This window comes from Podarcis muralis, chromosome 9 (assembly GCF_964188315.1).
Source record: "Podarcis muralis chromosome 9, rPodMur119.hap1.1, whole genome shotgun sequence".
NCBI classification, from domain to species: Eukaryota; Metazoa; Chordata; class Lepidosauria; order Squamata; family Lacertidae; genus Podarcis; species Podarcis muralis.
In genome coordinates this window covers 4,111,983-4,124,983 of record NC_135663.1, presented here as the reverse complement: position 1 = coordinate 4,124,983, position 13,001 = coordinate 4,111,983, and the positions used below count along the sequence as shown (strand labels likewise).

Below are 13,001 nucleotides of genomic sequence, written 5' to 3'. Positions count from 1 at the left end.
AAGGGAGTTCTCAGATTTCTCCATTAACACTATTAGCCTATAATGTCTGGTTTCAATAGATTTTTCAAATGCTTAACTCAGTCTTTTAGGTAAGTTCATGAAGATACCAACAAAAGGTAAGTTTGGTGTTATTCACAATGGCTAAGCAAATCAGTCTCTTAAGCTTAAGCCAAGAAAGAGTATTCTCTATAAGACTGAATATTGATATATGTTATCAAGACTTTGAGATTAGACCACTGAAGACCAGAAAACAATATTGGGAGTGTGGTACCTGCAAGCCCCAGTTAAAGGGCTCCATCGGGGCAAACAGCGGCCTTTTGATTACTTGGACTGCCAAGGCGAAACAGGTGCAAAACGTCAGCACCCTGTCTCTACAACTTCATTGTCTACAACTTTATTAACATCTATCTACAGCTCCACTAGCATCTCTCAGTATTGTGAATGACACCGAACTTACTTTTTGTTGGTATCCTCATGAACTTATCTAAAAGGCTGAGTTAAGCATTTGAAAAATCTATTGAAACCAGACATTATAAGTTCATCTTAGGCTGGGTAGTTTGTAGGTCTCTGTGGCTTTGTTTAATGTTTTGTATTTTTCTCAGAAGGTTCATAAAGTATGTATAATTATTGTTCTCTGTATATTAATCGCCAACGTGTTGCTTGAGTCGCACTACTGCTATCAGCAGCACAGGTTGCATTTTTCTAGCAAGGTGTTACTATTAGCATATAAGGAAGGCCCTTAACAAGTTGGGACCAGTTTGCCTGCGAGGTCTGATTGCCCCACCTGCACCCAGTTGACCACTTGAATGGCAAAACTGGCTCTAAGAACCCGATTGTAAATGAACGTTATGGACGACATTTGACATGGATATGGAACCCTTCTGCCATCGATTTGAAAATTTGATTGTCCCACACTTGTTTGCAATTTTTAATGTTCTGTTTGTTTTACTTTTATGTACCTTAAACTTTACGTGAAAACATAATAGTAATAATGAACCTGATCATTTAGTGTGGCAGCATCTACACTTTGGAACTCCCTGCCTATTGATATCATGCAGGAGTCATCACTGTTCTTTTTGGCGCCTGCAGAAGTCATTCCCACCCAGAAGTCTTAATGAGTTTTGATTTGTTTTAGTCTATTTTATTGTGGTTTTTGCTTTTTTACTTACTTTTACAGCTGAATTTTTAAAAAATGTTTTTATTATCTTTTTTGTAAACCTCTTTTGATATTTCCCCCTACAATCAAAGTGGTATATAAATTTTACAAAATAAACAAATTCATGAAAGTAACTCGACTCCTATGAGGCTGTATCATGTAACTCAAAGCCTCTCAGGTGGAGAGAATGTGCACACCCTAAACCCTGGGGCAGGCAGTGGGAAACCCTTCTGGAAGATGCAGTCTTTCTGATCACTAACGATAGATGTGCAAAAACCAACACTCTCAAGAAGCCAGCTATGGCTCCTCAATATTTTTTCAGGAGCAAGAGTGTGGTATCAGGCCATGCCCCTTCACTTTTCGGTGCCTGCATCAAACGTTTTCGTTCAGGCATGCCAACCCAGGTGCTTAGAAAGTTGGTAGGAGCTTTAATCTGTTTTTAGTCTATTATTATTTTAACTTTTTGAAAGTCTTATTGTTAATTCTGTTGGTGCAAAATGTAAGTGTATAGAAAGGAGAATTTCTGGATGGCAAGAACAAGGTTTGGTGCAAGTATTCATTGGTGAGAGAAGCCCAGCAGATTTAGAATCACAAAACATACAGCAAAGTGTGGAAATCTAGGCTCTTAGATCTTTAAAATACAGGTGGCGACCATTTTGAGTCCAGTTGATGCACAACACACACCTCTCTCACTCTCTCTTACACCCACACATACATACAGCCTTCCCCTTGCCCCAAAACACACTTTTGACAGGAAGGCGCTTGGCTCAGTGGTGGAGCACCTGCATTTCATGCAAAAGGTTCCAGGTTCAATTCCCAGTGTCATTTCTAGGTAGGGGTAAGCAAGGCTCCTTTCTGAAATCATGAAGAACCCCTGCCAGTCAGTGTAGACTATATTGAGATAAAGGGACCACATAGTAGAAGGAACAAGCTTGTTTTCTCCTGCTCTGGAGGGTAAGACTCAAGAAACAAAGAGATTCCGACTAAACATCAGGAAGAACATTCTGACAGCAAGAGCTGCTTGACAGTAGAATGGACTCCCTCTCCTTCCTTGGAGGTTTTTAAGCAGAGGTTGGCTGGCCATCTGCAGGGGATGCTTTAGTTGAGATTCCTGCACTGCAGGGGGTTGGTCTAGATGACCCTCGGGGTCCCTTCCAACTCTACAGTTCTTGTTGCTTGCCCTTTTTCTAGAGCAACCACAAGGCTAACGGAAGTGTCTTGCTTTTTCGAGAATTCAATGCACTCTACACGGGGCTACCTTTGAAGGCGACTACAACTAATCCAGAATGTGGCAGCTAGACTGGGAGCACCCGCAGGAACTATATAACACCAGTCCTAAAAAAACTACATTGGCTCCCAGTGTGTTTCCGAGCACCTTTAAAGCCCTAAATGGCTTTGGCCATGTATACCTAAAAGAGCATCTCCACCCTAATCGTCCAGCCTGGACACCGAGATCCAGCTCCAAGGGCCTTCTGGTGGTTCCCTCTTTGCAAGAGATGAGGTTACAGGGAACCAGGCAAAGGGCTTTTTCGTTAGTTGCACCTGCCCTGTGGAAACCCTCTCTGCAGATGTGAAACAGATAAACAGCTATGTGATTTGTAGAAGACATCTGGAGGCAGCCCCGTTCAAGGAAGTTTTTAGTGCGTAATGTTGTACAGTGCTACCTTGGTTCTCAAATGCCTTGGTACTCAAACAACTTGGAACCCAAACACTGCAAACCCAGAAGTGTTCCCGTTTGCAAACTTTTTTCAGAAGCCGAACGTGCTCCGTTTTGAGTGTTACACTTCCGATCTGAGTGCCACACTTCCATTTTGTGTGTTACAGTAACCCTGACCCTAACCCTAGTGTTTTTGCTATTTATTTTGCATTTTTGTTTTTGCCTGGAACCCGGTTTTTGTTTTGTGTGGAACCCAGTTCAGCTACTGATTGTGTGACTGTAGTACATTATTTATTGTTTTCATTTTATGAATCAGTGGTCTTGTTAGATTGGTTTTGGAACGGACTTCCGGGACGGATTAAGTTTGAGAACCAAGGTACCACTGTATTGTGCTTTTACTGTTTTTTATTGGAAGCCACCCAGAGTGGCTGGGGCAACCCGGCCAGATGGCCAGCATATAAATGATAAATTAATGCTATTATTGTTTTGGCAGAAAAACTTGCGAGAACATTCCCCTGTACAAATGTATTGGAGAGATTTATTCTTGGCCCTTGGTTTATAGAAACAGTAGTCATAATTTTGCGACCATAATGAGGGGAACTCAAAGAAGGAAAAACATTATCTCCTCAGGTAGGATCACATCTCAAAGGACACACCAGAGACAACTGCTGGAGTTATTAAGCGAGTTCAAATGAATGTAGTTAAGAGGTTATGTTCCATCTGAAAACAGCAGCATTTGGGTTGCATTGAAGAGCACGAAGAATGAATTTCCTGCACATTTAATCGGACGCAGAGCTCAATGTGCTGCATGCCCTGAGGAAACAAACAAATCTTTGCATCAAGGTGATGTGATGGAAGGGCCTCTGAGGCCTGAGCCCATCCCAGAAGGCAAAAAAGAAAAGAACAAAGGCCCTTGTGACACCAGCAATAGTCCCTCCTGGCACTTGGGCCGGTAGCTTGCCACTTGGGCCAGCAACAGTCCTCTCAAGGAACAAGGCAAAGAGCGGCTTCCGTGCAAGTTCAGAAGTGCTGAGATGAGGCCACCAGAGAAGCCCACTTTCTCCGGCAATGAAAACTCAGTCCTGTAAAGCCACACATCCCTTCCAAACCGGGACTCCCATTTTCTCACAAACACCTTGGAAGCAAAAAGGAAAGGATCCTTCTGGAAATATTACTAGTTACGGTTTCCTTCATTACTAGAATTCCTTGAAACTTGGCTGTCAAGTGCCCTCTGCAGCAAACTGGAAAAGTCCGAAAGGAGACACCCCTTTGCTCAGCACCAGAACAAACCACTTCCAATTCTCTTGGCACCACGTAATCAACAGCACCAAATGCCCAAGGGACAAATGGGATGAAAGACCAGACCCAAGCAGACACCACCGACCACTCCCCGGTTTCCCTCCTCAGTCCACGGAGGGGATATCATAGCGATACTTGGAAACGGTGCAGTTGGCCAACCTGCCGTAGATGGTGGGCAGGACATAGTGGTGATACATGCGGAAGCCGACGCCCTCGTACATGGCGCGGGCCTCATGCTGCACCATGAGGGTGTTCAGCACCACAGACTGGTAGCCATGCTCTCGGGCAAAGGAGATCACTGTCCTGCAGAGGGCCTTGGCAATGCCAAGGCCGCGATAGTCCTTCCGAACCGACATGCGCTTCAACATGAGCTCTCCCAGGTGTTCCTCAGAGGGCCTGGCACCCACGATGGCCACCACACACTCATCTGCCTCGGCCACCCAGAAACAGGAGCCCTTGTCTCCCAGGTAAGCAGCCTTGATGTCCAGCAGGTCCTCCTGCAAGCAGTGGTCGATGTACATGGACCAGATGTAGCCTAGGAGCTGCCGGCCGACGGCCAGAAGCAGGGTGACGGCCAGGATGGGCAGCAGGAGCGATTTGGAGCTGGTTAGCAGCAAGCAGAAGGTGCAGGCCAGGAGCAGGATTAGCCAGGGCTGCTTCAGCATGTGCACGCACAGGGTGGGCACATATTCGCTCATCCCTGTGGCAAACAAGTCGCGCGCCGTCTCATAGTCCTCGGGGCGGTACTCGCGGATGTGGTAACGCACCATGGTGCACCGGGCAGAGATGGGCACCACTGGAGGAGGCAGGCTAGTGGGAGAACACTAGAATCAACAAACAGAAGGGAAAGGTTGTTACCACACAAGCAGACATATGAGAGAGAGATATGTGAGTGTTGGACAAGGACCTGGATAAGACTAGCATGGAATCCGTTTAACTTCATGACGTCTTTAACAAAGTCATTGGGACTGAATGAGGAGTGGGGAAGAACAGTGCAGGCCACCTTGAACTCCTCGGAGAAGAAGTAAATGCAGTAATCATTAGGAAGCAGACACAGCAAAGGACAGAGCAGAGTGTAGAAAAAAAGCCATGGAACTTGCTCACACATGTATTAGTGATGGACACCAGCTTGGGATGGCTTTAGAAGAGGACTGGACAAACTGACGGAGGCGGTCCCTAAGCGCATAACCCCAACACTTTTTGCATTTTTTACTTTAGTCTGCTTGCTTTAATTAATTCGCATACCACCCTTTATCCTTAGCTCTCAGGGCGGTTCGCGACATAAAAACCCTTTTTAAAAAAACAACAACCCACAAAACACATAAAAAGAGCAAGAACAAAAAAACCCCCAGTAACTCCCACTTCCCCTCCCACAAACACATTTAAAAGCAGAGCTGCATTTGTTTTTTTGCGTTGTCCATTTTTTAAAATAAAAAAACCTAGTTTTAATATACGCATGCGTTTGCTTGCTTAAAATCCTGCAAGTCATGCACAAGGCGTGGCTAATAACTATAATGCAATAACAAACAAACAAATAAAATAATAATTATAATTATAATATAATATAATATAATATAATAACATAACGCGATTTTGGTTTTAAACGCAGTGTAAGGTGGTCTCTGTGGGAGTATATTGTATTTAACAATGGGGTATCAGAGTTTTTAGGGGCTAACCAGGCTGGGATAGCAGGCTTGTTGGTTTCTGAATATCTGATGTAGATTTTTTTTCCAATTTCGTTGTTCTGTATGGGACAATGACAGTAAAGATTATCGTATCGTATAATAATAATAATAATAATAATAATAATAATAATAATAGTAATAATGGCAGCAGCCAGGAAGGCTGTGCTATGTTTCCACTTTTGGAGTCAAGGAAACTCCTCTGGCAATGAGAAGAGGGGGCAGCGCTGCTGTTGCTGCTGCTCTCAGTCCCTGCCCTTGGGGGGGCCTCCCCATTTTTTGGGGGGGTCCACCTGGCCGGCCACTGCATGGGCAGGGCTGGCTTCGCTGCTGCCTGAGGGGGTCCCTCCGGCCTGACCCTCCAGGCGGCCTCCCTCGCCCACCCCAGAGGGCGACGGGCCTCCCCCCACCCCACCCCCCGTCGCCATAGCAACCCCCGCGGCTCCGCCGCCTCACCTTCTCCCCCGGCAGCGACGCCCCACGCCACCCTGCGCCTGGCGATGACGTCGCTTCCGGAGACGAGCCTCCCCGCACCACGTGACCTTAGGGGGCGGGAAAAAAATATACACGACCGCAGAACGGCGCAGAGAGACGGAGGCTTATAAAGGAGGGGAAGGGGAGGAGCCTCTCTCTCCCCGCGGTGGGCGGGCTCTCCCGACTCCGCCGCCAATCAGCGCGCGGGGGGGGGGGGGAAGGGAAGGAAGGGCTCGGCCCTCTCTATGGTGGGAACCCTAGAGGTTACGAGACGTGCTGCGTTATATATCTTTATATATGAAGTGCGCATATCTATATAGATATGAACTATAAATATATCTGGAAGTTTGCACACAAATATATGTATATTGTGTGTTTATGAATACCTATATCTATATATGTATATATATGAAATATATTGTTGTTGTTTAGTCGTGTCCGACTCTTCGTGTCCCCTGGACCAGAGCACGCCAGAGCATGAAATATCTGGTCCACTCCATGGACCAGAGCATGAATATATATATATATATATATATATATATATATGAATGAAATATATACATGCAGATATAGATTTTTCTGAAATGAGCTATAAATCTATATAGAAATATATATATGTAATATGTATATGTGTGTGTATATGTGATATAGATAACTTTGAAATATATAGATGCAGATACATAGTTTGTGTGTGTGTATAAATATATAATGCCAACAAAGGCCCGTATAGTTAAAGCTATGGTTTTCCCAGTAGTGATGTATGGAAGTGAGAGCTGGACCATAAAGAAGGCTGATTGCCGAAGAATTGATGCTTTTGAATTATGGTGCTGGAGGAGACTCTTGAGAGTCCCGTGGACTGCAAGAAGATCAAACGGATCCATTCTGAAGGAAATCAGCCCTGAGTGCTCACTGGAAGGACAGATTCTGAAGCTGAGGCTCCAATACTTTGGCCACCTCATGAGGAGAGAAGACTCCCTGGAGAAGACACTGATGCTGGGAAAGATGGAGGGCACAAGGAGAAGGGGGTGAAAGAGGACGAGATCTGGCGTGCTCTGGTCCATGGGGTCACGAAGAGTCGGACACGACTAAACAACAACAACATAAATATATAAACACACACACACACACACACACAATATATATATATGTGTGTGTGTGTGTGTATGTGTGTATAAAATACAGGATGGAAAGCAAGCTGAACATACAGCACATATCTGTGTTTGTGTGTGTGTGTGAATGAAGTGTGTTTGTGCGCACACAAAATCTATTTACGTGCCTTGGCAGGTAAGCCATGACTCCAGAGTAGACCTATAGAACCTAGTGGACTCTGAGCTGCAGCCATTCTTCTCGACATTCATCTGCTCCAAGAAGGAGGAAGGTTTTACTCAGGTGTTGATTTAGCAGGGCATATAGTGGGATGAAGAGCTCCCTCTTTCCCCTCCCTCCCCACTCACCCGTCACCCTTAAAACCTTTCTTGTGAGGCCAAAACACCATCCTCTTCAAGCCCTACCTTAAGGGCAGCCCTGGGCACCCTTACCTGAACTTGGCCGCTTTACATCTGAGTAGACCAGCGTAGGAGGAGACAGCACGGCCATGGTATAAACTATTATTTGCATCGCTGCTCTTTGAAATATCCGGTCATTTCTGTAGTCCGCTCTCTCCTCATTCGAAGTGCTCTTAGAAGTCCTTGTTGTTTGTTGTTTTTTAAAATGTATTTTTATTAAATATTTTCTTGGTTTACAAAAGTACTGTATGTGCAATGTCTCTCTCTCATTTCCCCCCCTCCAAGTAACATTTTTTACAGGTCAGTTTCATTTGTTGAGACATTTGGAAGTTTTTATGTCCGTTACTTAAGTTGCTTTTATTTTGCTTTGAAAAAGAAAAAGAAAAGGGGGGGGGGAGCCAAATGTTGAGAAGACCAACTGCGGAAAAGAATGACAGCTTGGAGAAAGGATTGCAGTTTGGAGAAGACTTAAGCAGCAGGAATCCCCAGAGTCTCTTCCTTCTGTCAGGCATCACCTTTCCCCCAGTTTTGCTTGTTGTAAGGATCCCTAGCCTGAGTCTCTTGCATGTGTGAATATCCCCCATCCTTGGTTTGTGTGTGCATTCGGGTGTTACCGGAAAAATCCGAGGGCTCCCTTGGACAAAAAGTAAAGACACCAACCAGAGTTGTTGTTGTTGTTGTTTAGTCGTTTAGTCGTGTCTGACTCTTCGTGACCCCATGGACCAGAGCACGCCAGGCACCTCTGTCCTCCACTACTTCTTGCAGTTTGGTCAAACTCAAGCTGGTAACCTCGAAAACACTATCCAACCATCTCGTCCTCTGTCGCCCCCTTCTCCTTGTGCCCTCCATCTTTCCCAGCATCAGTGTCTTCTCCAGGGAGTCTTCTCTTCTCATGAGGTGGCCAAAGTACTGGAGCCTCAGCTTCACGACCTGTCCTTCCAGTGAGCACTCAGGGCTGATTTCCTTCAGAATGGATGCGTTTGATCTTCTTGCAGTCCATGGGACTCTCAAGAGTCTTCTCCAGCACCATAACTCAAAAGCATCAATTCTGAGTTCCCCTCACTTGCAAGAGAGAGGAAAGACCCAGAAAGATGGTGTGCAAGACCTTATAAAAACTTTTGAAATTCCCCTCCTGTAGCTCAAGCCCACCACCAGAAACATCATGCATACATTACAGAAAGGATGGGTTGAGGGAGGAGTTATGGTGGTAACCTGAGTGTCCTGTCACCTGGCTGGTTCCTCCTTTCCCCCTCCCCATGAGTCATTTTCTGAGGACAAAAGGTAGTCGCAGTTTCCTGCCCCCTGAGGGAAGATCTGATCATTGTCCATGCTGAATCCACTCCCATATGCAAGTTCTTTGTGATCTTGATTGTCTTCTGTCTGGGATCATCAGGATTGGCATAGCAACTGGGCAGGGCTCCTGTGGATGTGTGGTATGGTGAAGGGATTATGGCTGACCAGAACCAAGCCACCCCCCTTTGTTTTTTTTTATAATATTTTTTATTGCTTTGTTTTCCAAGGTCAAAGTACATCGTCAATACAACGTCAATAACACAACAAAAGCTATTTTACAAAAAGGAAGAAAAAATTAAACAAAAGTAAATTCATTTTTCCAAATCTTTTTTCATCATCAACTGGACTTCCCCACATCCTCCATCCCTGCATTCTTTACAATAAAAATAAACAGCAAATTAATACCTTGTTTCATGTGTTTTTGTGTTTTCATCTACTTATTTACTCTAAAAGTTAAACTTTTCTCAATCGTAACTTAGTTTCAATCATTTCCGAATCTCAATACTGAAGCATGTTTTTCTCAAAACTTAGCAAATTCTCAACATTCATATAACTTATAATGTTTTTGTAAATAGTCCTTAAATTTTTTCCAGTCCTCTTCCACTGCCTCTTCTCCCAGGTCTCAGATTCTGCCAGTCATTTCAGCCAGTTCCATGTAGTCCATCAGTTGCGTGTGCCACTCTTCCAGTGTGGGTAGCTCCTGTGCCTTCCAGTATTTGGCTATAAGAATTCTTGCTGCTGTAGTTGCATATAGAAAGAAAGTTCTATCTTTCTTTGGCACTCTCTGGCCTACAATGCCCAGGAGGAAGGCCTCTGGTTTCTTATGAAAGGTATACTTAAATACCTTTTTCAACTCGTTATAAATCATTTCCCAAAAAGCCTTCACCCTCGGGCATGTCCACCAAAGGTGAAAGAATGTTCCTTCAGCCTCCTTACATTTCCAACATTTATTGTCAGACAAATGATATATCTTTGCAAGTTTGACTGGGGTCATGTACCACCTGTACATCATTTTCATAATGTTTTCTTTTAAGGCACTACATGCCGTGAATTTCATACCGGTGGTCCATAACCTTTCCCAGTCTTCAAACATAATGTTGTACCCAATATCTTGTGCCCATTTTATCATGGCTGATTTAACTGTCTCGTCTTGAGTATTCCATTTAAGCAACAAGTTATACATTCTTGAAAGCACTTTCGTCTTAGGTTCAAGTAGTTCTGACACTAATTTTGATTTTTCCACCTGGAAGCCAATTTTTTTGTCCTTTTTAAAGATCTCTAAAATTTGGGCGTAATGAAACCAGTCTCGCACCTTTCCTTTCAATTTTTCAAAACTCTGCAACCTCCAAGTGTCACCCACTTTTTCTATTATTTCACAGTATTTTGCCCAGCCACCCCCCATATTAAGTATTTTTGTGGCCTTAGCCTCCATCGGTGACAGCCACCTCGGAGTCTTGTTTTCGAGTAAGTCCTTGTATTTAGTCCAGACAGTAAACAAAGATTTCCTGACAATATGGTTTTTAAATAACTTATGAGACTTTACCTTGTCGTACCACAAATATGCATGCCACCCAAAAGCATTGTTAAACCCTTCCAGATCTAGGACATCAGTGTTTTCTAACAAAAACCAATCTTTCATCCAGCAGAAGGATGCAGCTTCATAGTACAACCTTAAGTCCGGCAGGGCAAATCCCCCTCTTTCCTTCGCATCTGTTAGTATTTTAAATTTTATTCGGGGCTTTTTGCCCTGCCAGACAAACTTCATAATGTCCCTCTGCCACTTTCCAAAGCACTCCACCCTGTCCACGATCTGCAGGGCCTGAAACAAAAACAACATTCTTGGCAATACATTCATCTTAACTGCTGCAATTCTTCCCAACAAGGAAAGTTTCAGTCTTGACCAGATTTCTAAGTCCTTTTTAACTTCAGACCAACATTTTTCATAATTATCTTTAAACAAATTCAAATTTTTCCCAGTCAAGTTAACCCCCAGGTATTTCATTTTTTTAACCACATTTAGTTCTGTTTCCTTCTGGAACCCCTCTATTTCTAAAGGTGTCAAGTTTTTTACCAGGACCTTAGTTTTTTGTTTGTTTAACTTGAATCCCGCCACCCGACCAAACTCAGAGATTAGTTCTAAAGCTCTTTTTGTGCTGGGTTCTGGCTCCTGTAATGTCAAAACCAAATCATCTGCAAAGGCCTTCAGTTTATATTGTTTTCCTCCGACCTGTATTCCTTCCACCCGCTGGTCCTTCCTAATCAAGTTCAGCAAAACCTCCAGGACAGAAATAAATAGCAAGGGTGATAAGGGGCACCCCTGTCGTGTTCCTTTTTCAATTTTGAACTCCTCTGTCACCACGTTGTTTACTATCAATTTAGCTTTTTGTTCTGAATAGATTGCTTCGATACCATTTTGGAACGCCCTTCCCACTCCCATCCCTTCCAAATTTTTCTTCATAAATTTCCAAGATATGTTATCAAAGGCCTTCTCCGCGTCTATAAATATCAAAACTGCTTTCGTATTCAAATTTGTCTGTAGTAGTTCCAGGACATCCACAATGTTCCTAGTGTTGTCAGACAAATGCCTACCAGGGAGAAAGCCTGCTTGGTCTTTATGAATTACTTCGTTTAAAACTTTTTTCAATCTGTTTGCCAAAATATCAGCAAAAATCTTATAATCCACGTTTAGGAGTGAGATAGGACGATAGTTCTTAAGTTGAGTCTTTTCAGATTCCAATTTTGGTATCAAAGTGATGAATGCCTCTTTCCACGAATCTGGTGCCCCTTTCCCTTCCATAATTTGGTTACATACCTCCATCAATGGTTGGGTCAAATATTCCTTCAATGTCTTATAATACTTGGAGGTAAGTCCGTCTGGGCCCGGGGATTTGCCTAATTGCATGTTCTGAATGGAACTTTCAATTTCCTGTTGTGTTATTTTATAATTCAGGGCTGTTTGTTTATCTTGTGTTAGTTTTTCCAGGCCATAGCTTTCTAAAAATTTATTTATCTCAGTCTCCACTTGGGGTCCTTGAGTGAACAATTTTTTGAAGTATCTCTGGAAACACTTTCTAATTTCTTCTGGTTTCTGAATACATTCTCCTTCAACCTCTAGATTGGTAACAAAGTTCAATCTTTGTCTCCTTTTCAGCTGCCATGAGAGCAGCTTCCCACATTTATTTGCCGATTCGAATGATCTTTGTTTCATCTGTTTGATTTTCCATTCAACTTCTTGATTTATCAGTTTCACGTATTGTGCTTGATGGAATTTTATTTCTCTTAAAACTTCTTTTGATTTTGGATTAAGTCTCAACCTTTTCTCTCCGTCTTTTATCTTTTCCAAAATCTTGTCCTTTTTACCATTCCAGAGTTTTTTCCTAATAGTATTCTGTTGTATCAGAAACCCTCTCATAACAGCTTTACTTGCGTCCCAGATTGTTTTCTTTTCCACCGAAGTGTTCAAATTTATTTCAAAGTAGTCTTTCATCGTTTTTTGGGCCTTCTTTACAATCTCCTGATCTCTAAACAAAGAGTCATTCATTCTCCATCTGAAGGATCCAGCTGGTGTGAGTCTCAAGTCTATTTTCAAGGCGTTATGGTCGGAGCAAGCCACCCCCCTTTGATAGTCCTTGTCATATGGAGTAAAATAAAAATGGAACAGTGCAAATCTGATGTATGGTTGATTTTTCTATGAATTTATAACAGAAGTGTGGCGTATGTAGTGTGTGAGTGTGAGTGTGTGTGAAGTTTGTACAAACTGAATGATTGGGGTGGGGTGGGGGGTTCCTGCTACAGGGGTTATTCTTGTATTCACTTATGCAAAGAAAAGATCCTGCACTGCGTGTCTCAGGCCTGATCAATCAACTTTGGCAGACGCAGCAAGGCTGTTGTTTAAAGAGAAAGTAAGCAGAGAAGCAACTCCACACGAGGCAGGC

General features: G+C 43.4%; 1 protein-coding gene across 1 annotated transcript; it reads right to left on the bottom strand.

Annotated features, from left to right (window-relative positions):
* Positions 1-3,331: 3,331 nt before the first annotated feature.
* On the bottom strand, positions 3,332-6,350 carry LOC114604315 (N-acetyltransferase 8F1-like). The gene is made up of 2 exons (XM_028744343.2): positions 6,251-6,350; positions 3,332-4,936 (listed from the first exon to the last, which is right to left on the bottom strand). Exon 2 carries the CDS (start codon positions 4,880-4,882, stop codon positions 4,217-4,219), a length of 666 nt encoding a protein of 221 aa, XP_028600176.2. The 5' UTR covers positions 4,883-4,936; positions 6,251-6,350; the 3' UTR covers positions 3,332-4,216.
* Positions 6,351-13,001: the final 6,651 nt, after the last annotated feature.

Coding starts and splice junctions, on each gene's coding strand:
- LOC114604315 (XM_028744343.2), bottom strand. CDS start 4,882: ATGGTGCGTTACCACATCCGCGAGTACCGCCCCGAGGACTATGAGACG.